This window comes from Scyliorhinus canicula, chromosome 6, assembly GCF_902713615.1.
Source record: "Scyliorhinus canicula chromosome 6, sScyCan1.1, whole genome shotgun sequence".
NCBI classification, from domain to species: Eukaryota; Metazoa; Chordata; class Chondrichthyes; order Carcharhiniformes; family Scyliorhinidae; genus Scyliorhinus; species Scyliorhinus canicula.
Genome location: NC_052151.1, coordinates 99,653,466 through 99,673,531, shown reverse-complemented (window position 1 = coordinate 99,673,531; position 20,066 = coordinate 99,653,466). Strand labels below are relative to the sequence as shown.

Below are 20,066 nucleotides of genomic sequence, written 5' to 3'. Positions count from 1 at the left end.
GGCAGCCCCAGCGCCCATTGAGTTGCGCCGCACCCTCCATTCTCCGAGGCAGCCGGCCGACTCATGCCAGGCTGGTTTTTGTGGGGGGCAGGAGAATTGGGAGGACGGCGGGGGCGGGATTCACGCCGACCCCCGAAGATTCTCCCACCCGGCGGGAGGTTCGAGAATCCTGCCCACGATGTATAAAAAGAGGGGCATTTTGGCAGAGAGGTACCTTCTCACTCTCTTGCAGGAGTGCGGGTCAAAGCTCTGTTCTTCAAGCTTGCCTCGTCAAACAAAGACCATCATGGTTTTGTAAGTATGTTTCTGTTAAGCTTCTTAGAAATGTATTAGGAATTGATAGGACATACTTTAGAATTTTCCATGTTTTAGATATCACATTCTCTTAAGAGAAGTTAATGTGTTAGCAGCTAACAAAGGACTGTTAACGGGTTTTATATTATTAACAGATAACAAAGGACTGTTAACGGGTTTTTATATTATTAACAGATAACTAAAGACTGTTAATCAATTTATATTTTTAACTCTGCAATTCTCTGTATCTATTGGGAGTATTTTACAATAGAAATACTTTGATTAAAATTATACTGTGTAGACTTACTCTTAAAGTTTAAAATCCTAGACACTCATTTAGGAAGTCTTAAATGACGAGGACCCACAACGACAGGCGTAACGATTTAGTTATGAGTGATGTACCTGAACTTTTCCCATAAAAAGTAACTGAGATCCTGTTTAACTGTCTGAGACCCGGAAAAGCATTCTCCCTTCGTGAGATCTATTTTGAGTCTTAGCAGAGAAACGGATTTGGTGGGTTAACCCAGAGCATAGGTTATTAATAAAGTATTATCAGGTCCGGAATAATCTAAATTCGTCACACCGCCCTCCTCCCTAGGAATAGATCTGGCTGGTCTGAAACCCCGAAGACCGCCACTTTCGGGCATGGCTCCACCCTCACCCCCACCACTTTGTACTTTGCCTCGAAGAAGCTGTCCAGTACTCCACAAGTCTGGGGCAAGACCAGAACATGTGGGCGTGGTTGGCCGGGCCTCGTTGACACTGTTCATATCTATCCTCCACCTCCGGGAAGAAGCTACTCATACGGGTTCTTGTCAAGTGGGCTCGATGTACCACTTTTAGTTACGTCAGGCTGAGCCTTACGCAGGTGGAGGTGGAGTTGACCCTATGCAGTGCTTTGCTCCACAATCCCCACCCTATCTCAATCCCCAGGTCCTCCTCCCATTTCTTTCTTGTTACGTCCAGTACGGTGTCGGCCCTTTCTACCAGTCGGTCATACATGTTGCTACAGTTTCCTTTATCTAGTATGCATGCGTCCAGTAACTCTTCCAGTAATGTCTGTTGTGACAGTTGTGGATACGTCCTTTCGTCGGAAAGTTTTGAGTTGTAGACACCTTAGCTTGTTCCCCCTGGCTAGCTGGAATTTCTCTGTCAGTTTGCCAGTGTTACGATCCTGCAGTCCGTGTATAGGTCCCTGACTGTCAGTGTCCCTCCGTCCTGCCCCCACCTTTTGAAGGTGGCGTCAGTCAGTGCTGGTGTGAACCTATGGTTGTTGCAGATGGGAGCTTTGTCCAACATTTTGGTCAGGCCAAATTGCTGCCGCAGTTGGTTCCAGGATTGGAGGGTGGCTATCACCACCGGGCTGCTGGAATGTTTTTTGGGTGGGGATGGGAGTGTTGCCATGGTGAGGGCCCGGAGTGAGGTCCCCATGCAGGAGGCCTGTTCCGCGCGCACCCACTCGGCTTCTGGCTCCTTGATCCATCTCCTTATTCGCTCGGCCGTCGCCGCCCAGTGGTAGAATTGTAGGTTTGGGAGGGCTAGCCCCCCCCCCCCCCCCCCCCCAGGATATAGCTTTTTTATCGGACCTTCTTTGTGATCCTAGCATTCTTTCCCCCCCCCCCCCCCCCCTCCCCATACGAACGCCATGATTAGTTTGTCCAGTGCTTTGAAAAAGGCCTTGGGGATGTAGATCGGGATGGATCTAAGTGGGAAGGGGTTCCTGGGCAGTACGTTCATTTTGATCATCTGGACTCTCCCCGCGAGGGAGGGTTGGGAGAGTGTTCCATCTTTGCAGGTCCTTTTTTACTTCCTCCACCAGACTGGTGAGGTTCCATTTGTGGATCCCCTTCCAGTCATGGGCTATTTGTATCCCGAGGTAGCGCAATTTGTGTTGGGCTTGTTTAAACGGCAGTCCCATTAGTACTGCCTCCCTTACTTGTGGGTGTACCGGGAAGATCTCGCTTTTGCTCATGTTGGGTTTGCAGCCCGAGGAGGTGACAAACTCTTTCAGGAGCACGATGATTGCGTCCATGCTGCTTTGTGGGTCCAAAATGCAGAGAAGCAGGTCATCTGCATAGAGTGAGACTCTGTGCTCTCTGCCACCCTTCAGATCCCCCTCCAGCTTTTTGCTAATCTGACCGCGATTGCTAGTGGTTCGATCACTAGAGCAAACAGCAGCGGGGACAGTGGGCATCCTTGTCTGGTGCCCCTGTGCAGCTGCAAGTATCGGGAGTTGCTGTTGTTGGTCCATATGCTCACCATGGGAGCGCTATATAAGAGTTTTACCAAGGAGGTGAACCCTATTCCAAGCCCAAGCCGCTCCAGTACCTCTATGAGGTATTTCCATTCGACTCTGTCAAAGGCCTTTTCTGCGTCTAGGGAGAAGATCACCTCTTGTGTTCTCTCCTCGGAGGGGGTCATTGTCACGTTCAGCAGGGGCCTGATGTTCGAGGTTAGCTGCCTACCTTTGACAAAGCCCGTAAGAAAAGCTTTTGATGTTAGCTTTCATATTCCTGTTAATTCTTGTCATATTCTTTTTGCACTTCTTAATACATTTTGCTTTTCTGAATCACTTTGTTGCTTTCTATAGCTTTCCCAGCCTGCTTAATTTCCACTTTCTCTTGAACTCGTGTTGGCATTTTATTTTAGCTGTTTACTATCAATATGAAACTTCTGTACAGCCATGTGCCAAATCATAATGAGTGAGGAAAGTACTGAGGAAAGAAAGCAGTAGAAACAAACACTGCTACCTCTAAAGCATATAGGAGCTCACTCAGCTCACCATCTTTCATTCCTTGTATTGCACCCAGGTCCAGAATCTCTTTCAGTAGTGCTAAAAATGATAAATTTCAACACCTTTGTTTTCTCTGCAATTTTTTGAATTGTGAGTTGTACTAATTTAGATTTGGTGCTGAAGAAAGTTTCAGCCAGCTGGCTTGTAATTGGGACATTGTCATTTTTCTTGTCATATGTTGGTTTGTATAATTGGCTGGACTAATTCAACTGTTATCAGGTGTTTGAGAACAGAAAACATATAAATATACTTTATTATATTTTATTACATAAAATAAAAATAAATTTTTATAAAGATAATAAATTATCATCTATTTTAAAGCTGAATGATTGACTGGAAAGATTATTCAGTTGAAATATCAACTAATTGGTAAAGCTGGTGTGGGTTTTGCATGGTGGATTTTGCTGTCACTCTCAATTAGGTAAGTGAAGATGAAATGCTATCATAGCAACAGAAACTGGTCGTACATATTGAATTTGTGTTTGGCACTCCTCCAGGCTGCAACGAGACCAGAAAATTAAAAATGAAATATGATTGATATGTGGAAGAATACAGAAAACGGAGCTCATCATCCACAACCAAGTCCAAATATTTTTATTTGCATTTCACATTGGGCAAAAGAGACACAGACATTCTTAAAAAAAAACCTACAAGTAGAAGATACCACACGTTTGTAGCAATTATAAATTACAGGTGAAGCAATTATAAATTACAGGTGAATTCAATGAATCAGATCGTTTGATATGGCAACTAAAATTAATTGGTGCATTCATGCCTCTAATTGGAACTGGACTAGTAATCCAGAGATCTAGGGTAATGCTCTGGAGACCCGGGTTTGAATCTCCCCACAGCAGCAGCAGGGAGAGAGTTGCGGCAGCGGGGCGAGAGGAGCGGCAGCGGGGAAAGAGGAGCAGCAGCGGGGAGAGAGGAACAGCAGTGGGGAGAGAGGAGCAGCAGCGGGGAGAGGTGAGCAGCAGCAGGGGAGAGAGGAGCGGCAGCAGGGCGAGAGGAGCGGCAGTGGGGAGAGAGGAGCAGCAGCGGGGAGAGAGGAGCAGCAGCGGGGAGAGAGGAGCAGCAGCGGGGAGAGGGGAGCAGCAGCAAGGGAGAGAGGAGCAGCAGCGGAGAGAGAGAAGCAGCAGTGGGGAGAGAGGAGCAGCAGCGGGGGGCGACTGCAAGGCAGAAGGGAGAGGGAAAGCGAAAATGACACCACTTTATAAAAGTGACGTCACTGATAGGCGGGCAGATGAGCGGAGGATGACGAGTGTTTGTTAATCCCCGTCCTACAGCAAAGCCTGGTCTCCAGTCATCTCAGATTTTCCTGCCGTTGGGCCAAGGCCTCGCTCACTTATCAATGTGGTGGTTGATGAGGGATGACCACCCCACATTAAAAGAATCCACGCAAAGACATCTTCCACCCAACCCCACCCACTCAAATTAATTTCAGGGCCCTTATAGATAACAGCAACAGCAATAGACCTGAACGTCACATCGCCATTGTAGCCCGGGAACCCCGGTACCTTAACATTGTCGTCCTGAGCGAGACATGACTGGCTGGAGAAGGCCAGCTTTATGACCAAGGTGGTGGATATACCTTCTTCTGGAAAGGGAAACCAGAAGAAAAACGGCGTCTATATGGGGTTGGCTTCGCCATTAAAAACAAATTGGTCGGATGTCTCAACAAACCCCTCTATGGGGTGAGCGAATGCCTCACGACCCTAAGGCTCACCCTGGCCCAGAAGCAGCATATAATAGCCATCAGTGCCAACGCCCCAACCCAGATGCAACGGACGATACAAAAGAGGTTTTCTATTCCAGCCCCGAACAATCGCTGTCCCACATCACAAAGGGAGACAAGCTGATTCTCTTCGGCAACATCATTGCTAGAGTCGGGAAGGACATAAACCTTTGGAAAGATGAGTTCGGCAGGGAAGGCATTGGGAAAACAAATGCCAGTAGAATTCTCCTCCTGACAAAATGTTTAGAACATGACCTGGTCAGCACAAACACCCTGTTCCGCCAGACGGACAAGCAGAAGACCTCATGGCAACACCCCCGCTTCAAGCACTGGCACTTAATAGACTTTGTCACCATCCGAGCAAGGGACCGCAAAGATGTTTGCATCATCTACACCACGACTGGAGCAACAGACTGCTGGACTGACCACCGACTGATCAGCTCTACCATCTCCATCACCCTGGCCCCGGCACAGGCAGTAGAAACTCTGCCGCAGGAGACTCAATATCACTGGACTCAAAGACCCTGAAAAGAAAGAGGTACTCATCGGCGCCTCACAGCTAACCTGGTGACGACCTATGGCAGCACGGTGGCGCAGTGGTTAGCATTGCTGCCTCACGGCGCTGAGGTCCCAGGTTCGATCCTGGCTCTGGGTCACTGTCCGTGTGAAGTTTGCACAGTCTCCCCGTGTTTGCGTGGGTTTCGCCCCCACAACCCAAAGATGTGCAGGGTAGGTGGATTGAAAATGCTAAATTGCCCCTTAATTGGAAATAAATGAATTGGGTACTCTAAATTTTAAAAAAAACCTGGTGACGACCAATGAGCCAGAGCCACCGAAGGCCCACAGCACATGCCTGAAATTCATCATAGTCAGCACCTGCGAGGAGAGGTGCGGGCATTTGACTAGGAAACACCAAGACTGGTTCGACTAGAACGATTAGGAGATCCAGAATCTCCTTGACCACAAACACAAGGCGTGCCTGGACAAGCTGCTCCACCAAAATTCAGCCTACAGGCAACTGAAGGCTGAGGTGTAACAAAGAGCACGTGACCTAAAGAACAGATAGTGAGTGGAAAGAATGCAGGAGACTCGGGCAGCCTACCAACAATTACAATGTGGGCGGCTTCTTTAGCACAATTAAAAACATCTACGGTATGACTACCCAGGGACCCACCCCACTGAGAGCCAAAAATGGGGAGGCACACATCAAAGACAGAGCAGCAATCGACGTCCACTGGAGAGAACACTTTGAAGATCGCCTCAACCAAGACAAAGCATGCAACGCAAGTGTCCTCCACACCATCGCCCGCCGCCACCATCTCAGCAAAACCCCAGCTCGCCAAGAGATCGAAAAACTCCATCTGACAGCTGAAACACAACAAGGCGTCTGGGGCAGATGGAATCCCCGCAGAAGTAGTAAAATTGGCAGAGACACTCTTGACTAGAATCCAGAACTTCAGTACCCTTGCCTGGAAGGAAGAGAGCATGCCGGGTGATCTCGCGGATCCCTTCAAAAAAAGAGACAGGTCTGACGCGAAATTACAGAGGGATTTCCCCACTCTTTGCCATGGGAAAGGTCATCATGAGAATAATCCTCAACCGCCTCCCAACTGAGCTCCTCCCTGAGTCTCAGTGTGACTTCCACCCATCTAGAAGCTCAATGGCCATGACCATTAGCGTGTGATCTTCAGGGAGTAGCATTAACCTCTGTACATGGCCTTCTTCAATCTTGCAAAGCCCTTTGACTCTGTCAACTGTGAAAGATTATGGAACATCCTCTTGAAATTTGGCTGACCCAGAAATTCGTCACCATTCTCTGCCTGCTCCATGATGACATGCAAGCAGTGATCCTCCCCAACGGAACCACCACAGACCCAATAGGGTGCTAACTGGGGTCAAACAAGGCTGTGCCATCGCACCAACTCTCTTTTCCATTCTCTTCACAGTAACATTCCAATCTATCACCCTGAAGGTGCCCGCTGGAGTGGAGCTAACCTACCGGATAAGTGGGAAACTGTTTAACCTCCGATGCCTGCAGGCCCGAACAACGACCACCCCAACCTCGGTCATTGTGCTGCAGTACGCAGGCGATCCCTATGTGTGCGCACACTCAGAGGCCTAGCTACAAACTATCATCAACCCTCTCCCGAGGCATATGAGAGAATGAGGGCTAGATTCTCCGTCCCGCGATGCCCGAAGCGCATTTCCTGATGGGACGGAGATTCAGGCATCGGGGAAAATTCGGGATCGGCATCTGCGGTGCTCCAAACCCTCCACTGGTGCTGGGGCCGAGGTTCACGACCGTGCACCAGCGGGAGGATGTAAAGGAATGCAAATAAATCTTCATGACCCATTTGCAGCCATTTAGCGGGCCCGGCACGAGGTTCTCCGTGATTCTCCGGTCCCCTGTGCCAGATTACTTCTGGTATTTACCAACACAGTCCTGATGTGCTGGACCTCGTGGTGGGCCAAGGAGGTAACCCCTGAGTGGAGTTGCCCCCAAAGTCCATCCGAGGGCCACCCTCCCCCCCCCCACTACAATGCACTACTTGCCCACCCCTCCTCTACCAGGTGGTAAGTGATTTATTGCATGGATGATTGGAATGCACTTACCTCTCTTTGCTGTGGTTACTGTTTGTAAACTTTGGCGTTTTACCACTTAGAGTCACTCACTTCCCGATTAGCTGAGTCAAAAGCCTTGTAGATTGGCTCCTGGCATTTCTCTTGAAGTTACTGAGCAGTAAAAACCATGCCCGCTGTTCCATAGTTTGGTCGGGAGCCACACTGACTTTCTGGAAGGATTTCCTCAGAGACTGGGATAAAAGCAGCTAATGAGGATTCAGTCGATAATCTTCCTGGCGATGGAGAGATGTGAGATTGTTTGGTAGTTCCTACAGTCCACTTTGTCTTCTTTCTTGAAGTTGGCACTGATTTTTAAAAATAAATAAATTTAGAGTACCCAATTCATTTTGTTTTCAATTGAGGGGCAATTTAGCGTGGCCAATTCACCTACTTTGCATATCTTTTGGGTTGTGGGAGCGAAACCCACGCAAACACGGGGAGAATGTGCAAACTCCACACAGACAGTGACCCAGAGCCGGGATCGAACCCGGGACCTCGGCGCCGTGAAGCAACAGGGCTAATCCACTGTGCCACCATGCTGCCCTGAAGTTGGCACTGATGACTGCATCCTGAGGTTGGCAGGAATTTCTTCACTTTCCCAGATTTTCAGCAACATCTGATGAAGAGGACAAATGATCACTTCCCCTCCAACTTTGAAATTCTCCACTGGGATCCTGTCTACGCCTGTAGCTTTTCCATTCTTCATGTGTTTGATGGCAGCCTCAACTTTGTCCATGCTTGGTGGGAGTCCAAGATCATATTTGACGGTGAGTTGAGGGATTTGCTCAAACACAACCTCATCTATGATTGTATCACTGTTTAGGAGTTCTTTGAAGTGTTCTCTCCATTAAAGGTCAATATTTTCTCTGTCTCTCAAGAGGTTCCATCCTTATTCTGCATCAGCTTGAGGCCTCGAGTTTTTTTCTGAGCTATTTCTTCATCTTCTGCTGCTTTTGGTGGAGTTTGATTGACTTAGAAGAAAGGATGAGTCGGTGGTCGAGCACTCATCTGCACTAGTTATCGCTTTGGTGATGAGGGCATCCTTTTGGTCTTGGGATCAGATGATGAGGAAGTCGATCATGTGCCAATGCTTTAATCGTGGATGTATCTGGGAAGGCTTGAACTTGCCTTTTTTGGCGGAACAGTGTGTTAAGGATGACAAGCTGGTGTTCTGCGCCTTTGATGAGCAGGAGAACCCTGCTGGAGTTGCAATTCCCAATTCCTTCCTTTCCCAAGGTTCCTTTCAGATTTGGGAGTACTTTCCAACCCTGGCACGGAAGCCTCCAAGGGGGATTACTTTATCTTCCTCAGGGATATTGGAGAGTATGGTTTCCAGGATAGACCTGAATGACGTGCTGTTAGGTAATTTGGACATTCTGAATTCTCCGTCTGTGTATCCAAACAGGTGCCAGAATGTGGAGACTAGGAGATTTTCACAGTAATTTCATTGCAGTGTTAATGTAAGCCTACTTGCGACAATAATAATAATAATTATTAAATTACAATGCAAAAGCCCACTGAATGTTTGTGGACAGCTCCTAGTGTAAAGAATGGCAAGTGCCATTTGTTTGCTGCTGACTGCAAAATATGGGCCATTGACAATTTGTTCCCTCAGTTATAATGTTATATTATTCTATCTTTGATCTATATGGCATTAGATTTTGTTATTGTAATACTGCCATGTATGCTATTATTGTTATATGTCTTAATATTTTCAGGTAGGAATGTTGGTGTTTTCTTTGACTTGGCTTCTTCTATGATCTAATTCAGAAGTTTTGAGGAGAGGGCAACCATGGAAGTGGTCTTACAAATGTGAAGACCATTTCCTCCATACAGTTAAAAAGGAAAGGGAAAGGGTAGAATCCTACAAAATGTGGACAATTGTATCATATTTTGTATTTAGGTTTTGCTTGAAATTAATTTTAAGAAAGGAATGGCAGAAATGCTCTGCAAGCCATCATGGCATATTAAAGAAACTTGTCTTAGTGGCAAGAGATTAATCTTGTTCACATCATCATCATTCTGCTCTAGTAGAAGTACATTACACTGGCTTTGAAGGATTTAGGGTGTTATTTATTAGCATTATACAAGTGAACAAAATCAGAATAAGGACATTACAAATTTTAATCATTATTTTCAGAACTTGTAAAAGTTCCATTTGTGAAATGTTATCTATTATCAATTTATAAGGCAAGACACGTAAATAAGACTCTCAAACTCAACTTTTTAAATCTTTGAATACATTGGATTACTGTCATGTGAGAGTACCTTTAAGGTGTTTATAAATGGGTGTGTATATAAATATCTGTAGTGAGAGTACCTTTAAGAAATGGGTGTTTGCTACCACAGTGATGTCAGAGAGTGGGTGGAGCTTCCCTCTGGCTCAATACTATGTTGTTTAACTGCATTCAGATTCAAAATAGCATTGTGGTGAGGCACAATTTGGCAACAGTATCATATATTTGGCAAACAATCTAAGACTTCATACTACAAAATTCTGTTGCCAACATGTTCCACTTTTACTGCTTGACCATGCTGAGCCCTAAAAGAGCCTCAATGCTATTTCATTATACCCATACTACAGTGGAGCACACTTTCAAGATGTACCGTACTTGACAGCCTTGCTGCACTACCTTCCTCTAAGGAGATCATACTTTGAGTCATTGCATGATGCACTGTCACTTACTGACACTCAAGCTGTGCATGTTTGTCATTGCTCAAGTTCTCTTTCAACTTGTAAAATCTCAAGGCTACATTTTTGCTTGTAGAACAAAATGACATGCAAGAGATAATTTTCTGTCATTGTCTTTCTATCTAGGAGCCATGACTGCTGAAAGTAAATATTGGAAATCTAGAAACATGCTGTGCACAATTTTCTGATCATGACTTTAATTGGTTGAATAATTGTACAGAGTGGATGCCCAGATTTCAGAAAAGCGCTGTTGGGATGAAAGGCTAGAACCAGGAATGTGAGGTCAATTAAAAAATTACAACCTCAACTTGGAGAAAACCCCATCTGGTGAAGCACACATAACAAAGTTGCGATTCCTCCAAAGAGGTGCTGAAGTGCTCTGAAGGAGAGCCATACTGACTCAAAACATTATCGCTACAGATGCTGCCAAACCTGCTGACTCTTTCCAGCACTTTCTGTTTTTATTTTGAGATTTCCAGGTTCTGCAGTATTTTTCTTTTATTACAATTCTTCTGTCTTGCCAAATATCTGACAAGGATTTACATACTTTTAATGGATGGTTTGTGCTGCGAATGCTATTTTGATGCAAGTTATGATCGTCCTCAAGTTTCCTGAGAGGAAGAGGAATTCTTAGGGGAATGCCTACTGTGGTACTTTACGAGGATTAAAATGCATTTAAGTTCACTGAAATGTTACAATTATGAATAAGGAAAACCAAAAAGAGGAAAAGTATCCAAAACCTGTAAACAAAACAATAATGTGAGTAACACTCCTGAATCAACAAGCTTTAAGTAAGGCAAATCAAAAGGGCAGGAAGTGACAATGTTTGAAGACCTAGAAGCACTATTTGAAAATGTCCTGGCAGAATCACCTGGGAAAATGCTCGACTGCGTGCATAAACAATTTGATAAAATTTTAGTACTCCTGCACTTGAAGTCCAGAAATTTCAATATATCTGGCCCACTCTTCTTTAAAGAATACTATGGGATCTTTTACATGCACCTGAGCAGGCATAATTGGGTTCACTTTGATAACTCATTCTAAAGCAGCACCTCCAGCAATGCTGTACCCCATTAGTACCAAACTGACATGTCAGCTAAGATAGTGTGCTCAATAGTGGGACGTGAAGCTAGAGCTTTCTGCTACAGAGGTTAGCAAAGCTGACAGAATTAGGCATGAGGATTGCTCACAGTAACACCAGTTGATCTCTGATGGAAACACAGAAATTCAAAATATGAAAGAGAAGCTGCTATCTTAGAAGTGTTTATCAAAGAGAGAAGCTGATACATGCGAGAAGCACTGCAATAAAAGTCTGGAGAAGAAATAAAAACCTGACAAAGTGATGGACAGTGAGAGTGTAGACAGAGTTTATGGCAAAAAAAGGAGAAAAATAAATTGGAAAGAAAATATGACAGCAATCAAGCAGAGAAAAGCCTTACTCAGGAGGGAGGTGAATGTGTAAAATAAAATTATCCTTTTGTCCAGTATAAGGCTAAGCACCTAAAATGTAACAATGCAGCAGCAAGAAACAAACAGATCAATTGTCTGGTGAGAGTTTTGACAAAGAGGATTGGGGAAATCACATTAAGAAGCCAATGAAAGCAAAGGAAAATGGAGAGGACAAAAGTGCTATACATTACCCTGGATAAGAAGTTTACTTAAAAGCGTAAACAGGTGAAAATGTATTTTAGTGCGGGACGGTGGCTGAGTGGTTAGCATTGCTGCCTCACGGCACCGAGGACTCGGGTTCGATCCCGGCCCCAGGTCACTGTCCGTGGGGAGTTTGCACATTCTCCCTGTGTCTGCGCGGGTCTCACCCCCACAACCCAAATATGTGCAGGATAGGTGGATTGACCACGCTAAATTGCCCCTTAATTGGAAAAATTAAAAAAAATGAAAATGGCACCTGCATCACCTCCACCACCTAACCTCCACCACCCTGCAACCTCCATGGGCGGGCCAACTAGGAGCAAGGTACTCCTGATGGCACCTCTCAAGGGATCATCGGAGCACTCAAGTCTCTCCACCACGGCAAATTGATGATCCACAGAGGATAGATTTGCAGGCCTTAAAATGTTTCTTTTGCTAATTATTTTGTCATCATTTTAGGACAGAAACAAAGGGCGAGATTCTCCAAAATTGAGGCCAGGTGTTCCGGCCGTCGTGTACGCCGTCGCGTTTCACGACGGCGTGAACAGGGCCCGGGCATGACCTATTCTGAACTATTCTGGCCCCCTATTCTGGTTCACGCCGCTCCAGCCTCCTTACACGGTGCCAAACGGGAGCCACGCCAAATCGAGCATGCGCAGTTGGGGCAGCTCATTCCTGACATGCGCAGTTGGGCCGCGCCATCCTGCGCATGCACGGGGAACTTCTTACGCGCGCCAGCCACTCACCAACATGGCACCGGAGTTCTGGGGCCGGCCACGGAAGGAAGTAGGCCCTGGGGGTGGGGGGAGAGGCCGGCCCGCCAATTGGTGGGCCCCAATCGCGGGCCAGACACCATCAGAGGCACCCCCAGTGAAGGATCACCCCTCTCCCTCCCACCACAGGCTTCCCCCAAGGCGTTCCCGCAGAGTTCCTGCCGGCAGCGACCAGGTGTGGACGGCGCCGGCGGGACTGTCATTTTTTACGCCGGCCGCTCGGCCCATCTGGACCGGAGAATCGCCGCTCGCCGTTTGCGGCGGTTCTCCAAGCGGCCCGGCGCAATTCTCGCGCCGCTGGTTTTGGGGGGGGGGGGGGTGGGAGAATCGCGTGTGGGTGTCGGGGCGGCGTGGCGTGACGTTCCATCTCGCCCGTTGTGCACCATGGTGGCCTTTTAAAATTGCTCCCGATCTTTAAACAATAAGTTCTTGGCGGGGTGGACTCAACTAGCATGATGTGGTGGGACCCGCTCCTTCAGGTTTTTGCAATATGTTCTTGACAATACAGTGTAGATATTCTCCATTCATGCCATCGGCTTCAACGCCGTTTTTCCTACCCCCTGCCACACTCCGCAAAATAAAGGTAAAATTCCCTCCATGGTGCAGCTTAGACCTTCCAATTACCAGTTGCCCTTCTGACATGGTGCGCGATCTAATGGGAGAAGCACTATGTGTCATAGCGGGTGTGACTTCCCGGGTGCTTCCCGCCAGATGGCCCCGCGTATCCACGGCTATTAGTGCCAGAAATGATTCTCCACGGGGTTCATAGTGGAAATGGCCATCCCGCCAGCTGATCTGCCTGGACCACACCCGGCAGCTCCCTGCTGACAAGCAGCTCATAAACCGTTCCCTCCAAACACACTTCACTCAGCACACAGCCATGCCACCATGGATACTTGCACTACCCTTTGGGGTGCCGATCTGGACAGACTGCTGGATGCTTTGGAGCCAAGATAGGACGTCTCCCGGGGAGTTGGAGGATCAGCCACAGGGATGCATGACCAGGAGGACTTCAGTCCAGTGCAGGAAGATCAACAATCTCCACCGGGCCCCCCTGGCATTGGTCCCGCCTGCCAACATCGTCCCCGACATCCTCACTCTAAACTCCCCCCCCCCCCCCCCCCCCCCCCCTAACCCCTCAACGGGTCGGCAGCTAGTTCCTCACAGTACCGCACCTCCCCCAGCATAATACTTTGTCTGTGCCCCAGCACACCTCTGGCACCCACCATCATAATCCACCCATGCCCAGCAGCGGCAAACACACATGTCACCTGCCATAGGTCCCCCTGAAGCACCAAGCATGTGGCTCACAATGCCCTCATGATGCCCGCAGGAGGAGTTAGTACGTAATAGGCTGGAAAGGGCCCAGATGGGCGACTGGTTGGAGGATATCAGAGTCCTCACCCCCAATGAGGAACAGGCGCAGGAGATTGCGGGGTTGACCGAGGATGGAGCAGTCACCAACAACAAGGTTGGCCTGCGCCGCAGAGGCAAGGATCCATTGCCCCAGCATCCAGGTGACCTGTCTTTAGTGAGTTGTTCATGCCAGACACAATTATCATTCCCTCGCAATGACCACATGTCCATTCTCACACAGGATCTCCATCTGATAGGGCCGGGTATTCCGAGGTTCCCCCACCCCTTGCCCACCGTCTTCCAAGAGAACACCTCAGAGGAGAGCTCTGTGGATGCAACCACTGACGGATCACAGCTGTCATGCCAGTTCAGAAGTACACACCTCGGTGGGCGACATTAGTGGACAGGCTTCTGGGGAATACCACACAGTTGCTAATGCACATCAGGTGGGGCCAGGAACATCCAAGGGAATCAGCAGTTGGAGGTCTCAGGACTCAGCTGGGTTCCAGTTACAAGCCGAGCGTCTGCACATGGAACTGATGATAAGACACTGCAGTCAGATTCAGAAGGGGATGTCAGCGACACTTGGGCGAGTGCATGGCCGGTTGGAGGAGTCCCAAAGACTACAGGTGCAGGAGATGGTACTGGCAACGCGTTGCACAGAGGCCAACACCGCTGGGACAGAAACCGCAGGAGAAATCCTGGAGCACAGGGCCAACGCCATGAGTGGTGGTGACCAAAGCGTGGCTCAGACAGTGATGGCCATGGCTGAGGGCCTCAAAACTGTCCCAGTCGCTGGAGGAGGTGTCCCAGACACAGCTGGACATTGCTGATGCACTACAGAGAATGTTACAGTCACTGAGGGATGTGTCATACATGTCATGGCAATGCAGAGCGCAGGAGAGTCACTGAGAAGCATCGCTGAGATCGTTGACATCATGGTGCAGACAATGGGAAACCGCCAGGGCTGGATGATGCAGGGATCTCTGGAGCGCACTGCAGCTGCCATTCCATCCCATAGAGATCCCCAGGGCCCTACAGGCACCATCTAGGAGAAAGAAGTGCTGGAGGCCAACATGGAGCCTTCCACCAGGAAGACGACGGTGGTCAGCAGTTTTTACGAGACTGTGGGGAATGGGGGTTGGCGGCTGGGGGGGGGGGGGGGGGGTGAGTGTGGGGGGTGAGCATGGTTATAACCAACTATCACCGTGGACTGTGGGTTGTACATGGGTGGGACTGGGGGGAGAAGCGGGCGAGAGGGGGTGTGATGACAGACAGAGACCTGTCCTATGAGAAGCGGGCGAGGAGGCGGGCCTCCCTGGCTCTCCAAATATGCCAGACTCTTGCCGTTGCCATAGCCTGTCCTCCTTCCTCCGGCTGCTGCCTCGGGTCCGCCCGGGTTTGATCTCCAGCCCATCTGGTCCAACCCCATCCTCATCAGACGAGGCCACATGTCCGTTCTCCTCCTCCTCCAGCACATCACTCCGCAGCTGTGCCATGTTCTGGAGGGCACAGCAGACCACCACAAAGCAGGCGACCCTCTGGGGGTGTTCTGCAGGGCGCCACCAGAGTGGTGTAGGCATTGGAAACACATTTTGAGCATGTTCATTGCACTGCTCAATGACAGCACAGGTGACAACATTGATCTCGTTATGCTCAGTCTTTGCTTCAGTCTCCGGCCTCTATACTGGCGTTATCAGCCAGAGCCTTCCCCCAAGAGCCAAACTGTCAACCTGGGGTGGTCCTTGAAGACACCAGGGAACTCCAAGTGTCCCCGGATGTAGCTGTCATGCACACTTCCTGGGACGTGAACTCCCAACAGAACTCCTGGTCCGGGTCTGGGTTGGCATTTAAAGAGCTCGATAACGGGTCCCAGCTGGACGGGCCTCTGCTCCCTACCATGGGAAATCATACCGCATGAGCCCCACATGGAGACCGATAATTGATTCCCCATGGCCCTTGTGAGGGTTATCACAGCTTCCTTAGCCATTTGAGGACTTCTTCCCATTCCACTGTGATTATGAAATGAAATGAAAATCGCTTATTGTCACGAGTAGGCTTCAAATTAAGTTACTGTGAAAAGCCCCTAGTCGCCACATTCCGGCGCCTGTTCAGGGAGGCTGTTACGGGGAATTGAACTGTGCTGCTGGCTTGCCTTGGTCTGCTTTCAAAGCCAGCGATTTAGCCCAGTGAGCTAAACAGCTTTCAATCAGCCTCCACTGAGTCTAACCAGTTTGCTGTGATTGGCAGTTCTAATCATCGATCATAGAATTTACCGTGCAGACCGAGACAATTCAGCCCATCGAGTCTTCACCAGCCTTTGGAAAGAGCACCCCACTTAAGCCCACACTTCCATCCTATTCCCGTAACCCAGTAACCCCACCTAACCTTTTTTAGACACTAAGAGCAATTTATCATAACCGATCCACCTAACCTGCACATCTTTGGACTATTCAATTGAAACTGGTCTATTCAATTCAACAGTATCACTACAGTTAATAAGCATTGTTTTAATTAGCAAGTATCGTTCTCATCTGATTTTCACATAACAAACATTGCTCTGAACTCACATTAACCCTTTCCTTACAAGCAGTTTAAATTACTAATTTAATAATGTACTAGTGATAGATTCCTAATTTTAATTACATATTGCCGAAATAATATACAAACACTACAAGTAAGTAAGGTAAGGTGGAGTTATGGGGATAGGGTGGAAGTGTGGGGATGGGGTGGAGGTTTGGGCTTAGGTGGGGTGCTCTTTATAAGGGCTGGTGCAGGCTCGATGGGCCGAATAGCCTCCTTCTGCGCTGTAAACTCTGTGAAGTGTGAAAGACAGAATGGAGCAATTTCTTCTCTGCACTGCATCTCTCACAATGTTCTCAAATTCCCGCTTTCTTTTCAATGCATTCAGAGTGATCAATGATAAATGAGCTATGGTTCATCTTTGGCCTATTTAGTGTATCTATGGTAATCTGTATTAGCTTTGAGATGGTAAACAATAATGTAGCTGCTGCTTACCCACTCGGTAATGCTAAGTATTGCTTTATGGGTCTCAATATTTTGACTACTTGATTTTAGGAACTTTGCAATTGCAGCATCTGTGTATGTACGATAAATCATGCTGATATCACAGACTCAACAACGTAAATATTTATTGTAAGGTCTGGGCTATTTATGTAAAACAGTGGTACATTTCCCCAGAAAATAATATAGTAATCAATTTATGAAAGTAACTGTCCCTTCACATCAATATAAAATGGTGGAAAATTATACTATTATTTAAAATGTTTCAAATGGGAAATTCCGAGGAACAAAGGGACCATGGAGATTTTGTCCATAGATCTCTGAAGGTAGAAGGGTAGTTTAATAGGGTAGTGAATAAGGCATATGGGACACTTGCCTTTATCAAGTGAGGCTTAGATTACAAAAGCAGGGAGGTCATGTTGGCATTGTATAGCACTTTTATGAGGCCACAGCTAGAGTACTGTGCAATTCTGGCGGGACATTATTGGAAGGATGTAATTGCCCTGGAGCGGGTGCAGAGGCGATTCACCATGATATTGCCTGGGATGGAACATTTAAGTTATGAAGAGAGGCTTGGATAGGCTTGGGTTGTTTTCACTGGAACAGAGAAGATGGAGGGGTGACCTGATTGAGGTGTACAAGATTATGAGGGCATGGTAAGGGTGGATAGGGAACACCTGTTCCCCTTAGTTGAAGGGTCAATTATGAGGGGACATGCGTTCGATGTGAGGGGCAAGAGGTATAAGCGGGGGTTGAGGAAAATCTTTTTTACCCAGAGGGTGGTGACCATCTGGAATACATTTCCTGGGAGGATGGTAGAGGAGGGTTGCCTCACGTCCTTTAAAAAGTACCTGAATGAGCACTTGGTCATAACATTTAAGGCGATGGGCTGGTGTTTTTCATGCATCATTGTAGACTTGGTGGGCCGCAAGGCCTCTTCTGCCGCTGTATTAATCTGTGATTCTGTGATTAACGTAAAGACTAAATACAGCAAAGTGACATGTGATCTTCTCTGCTTAATTTTCCAGTTTAGCGACCTCTTTAAATAGCATGAAAAATTGACATCCTTTTCTTGACAGCTACAGTGCCATCTATATCGCTTGACTCAGGCAATCATACAGTTTTTTAGAAATTTAAGTGTTCTACTCACCCTGATTACATATCGTTGTCTGAACTGGATAGCCCCAAAAAGGCCAAGAATGACTGTGACAATGTGCAGAAAATTGGCCAGGATAGGTGCCCATTGGTAGCCAAGAAAATCAAAGATTTGTCTCTCCAACACACATATCTGTTTAAAAGAAATGAGAAGAACATCATGAACATGACAGCATTGCAGAAGAATCTCAACAATAGGCTCTAGGATATTCAGTAGTGGCATCAAGTGTGTTTCTGTTTCAATCCCTAGTTTTCAATAGATTCTTCCAGTAGAAAATACACCAGTTTGAATACAACAGTCGTAACTAGATAAAATGTTTCTCTTGGGAAACTGAAAATACTTGTTTTTGTGGATCATAATTGACTAACAGAAAATGCCTTTCAACTTTAGCTGTTATCAAAAAGGTTAACAAATATAATATCTAACTAAAATTAGAAATATTAATGACTTGGATAAATGGGCAGAGTGCATTGCAGACAGATTTGCTGATGATGCAAAAATAGGTGCGAAGGCAAGGTGTGAGGAGGGCACAACGAGACTCCAAAGGGATAAGGACAGATTAAGCGAGTGGGAAAAGATTTGGTAGATCAAATATGATGAAGGAAATTGTGAGCTTATCCACTTTGATAAGAAGATTCGAAAAACAAAATATTACTTAAATGGAGAGCTTCAGTACAGAGAGATTTGGATGTCCTTGTATATTAATCACAAAAAATAGTATTCAGATACAGCAAGTAATTGGGAAGGCAAATTGAGTGTTTGCTTTTGCTGCAAGGGGGATGGAGTACAAAAGTAGAGAATTCTTGCTATTACTGCACAGGAATTGGTGAGTCTATACCGAGAGCACTGTATATAGTTTTAGTCTCCTTTTTGAAAGAGGGATACACTTTCATTGGAGCCAATTCAGAGAAAGTTCACGAGGTTGATTCCTGGGATGTCTGATGAGGAAAGATTGAGTAGTTTGTGCTTGCATTCATTGGAGTTCAGAAGTATGAAAGTTGATTTTATTGAAGCATAAAAAATATTTCGGAGGGAAGATACTGAGATGACATTTCCCTTTGAGGGCAATCTGGAACAAAGGGTCATTTAATCTTTGGAATTATCCATCTGGAGAACAGCGGAAATTGGATCATTGAATACTTTCAAGGCTGGGTCGGCAGATTTTTGATCTACAAGTGAGTATAGTTATGGGGACAGGCAGGAAAGTGAAATTGAGACCGCAATCTGATCAGTCATGATCTTATTGAATGGTGGGGCAACCTTGTGGGGTTGAATTGTCTTCTTCTAGTCCTCTTTTTCATTCCCTTACACTCTAAAATTGTTGTCCTTCAAGTATTGCACCTTTACTTTCTCATGTGTTACTAAACCAAAGTGTAATTAAGGTAACCTAAGAACTACGAACCATAATTTGAGTAGGGATTTTGGTCTTTGAAACAGAAACTGAGGTAATATTTTGGGTGCAATTGTGTCTATAAAGATGACAAATGATTGTTCTGTGCAAATCCTTATCTGGGGTCCTCTGAGAGGGATTTCCCGGCACATTTGTGGGGCATACCCCAAATGCAATTCTGGGCCGCTGGAAATCTATGGTTCATTGTCATCAGCATGAACAAGACTCATTTTAAATGATTTGAAACGGGTTCCATGCTCGATTACTTCAGTTCAGGCTCGGTTCTAACCTTAACATATACCTAGTCCATATAAACAGGAACAAAGGATGTAGTTACCCTTTTTCCAGTGGATCTCAGAGCTTTAACTACTGAAGCCCTTGCTCTCAATTGAGAACTTTAATAGGAGGTCACTTTCTGCCATTTTAAGAGTGCTTCTGTCCCTTTATTTCCTCATCAGATCTTTGTACTTCAGCAATATTTCCACTGCAGCACAACAAATAATTAATGTCTGGTACTGACAGTCCCTAATTCATAGTGGGATTCTTGATCATGGTAACTTACAGTGCATGTCTAATGGCC

The 20,066-nt window shown here is 46.7% G+C and overlaps 1 protein-coding gene across 1 annotated transcript in view; it reads right to left on the bottom strand.

Annotated features, from left to right (window-relative positions):
* Nucleotides 1-20,066, bottom strand: part of nkain2 (sodium/potassium transporting ATPase interacting 2) — a 651,746-nt gene that overhangs the window by 299,839 nt on the left and 331,841 nt on the right. Inside the window, exon 2 of the mRNA XM_038799726.1 lies at nucleotides 18,091-18,228. Coding sequence (XP_038655654.1) covers nucleotides 18,091-18,228 — 138 coding nt within the window. The remainder of the gene's footprint in view (nucleotides 1-18,090; nucleotides 18,229-20,066) is intronic.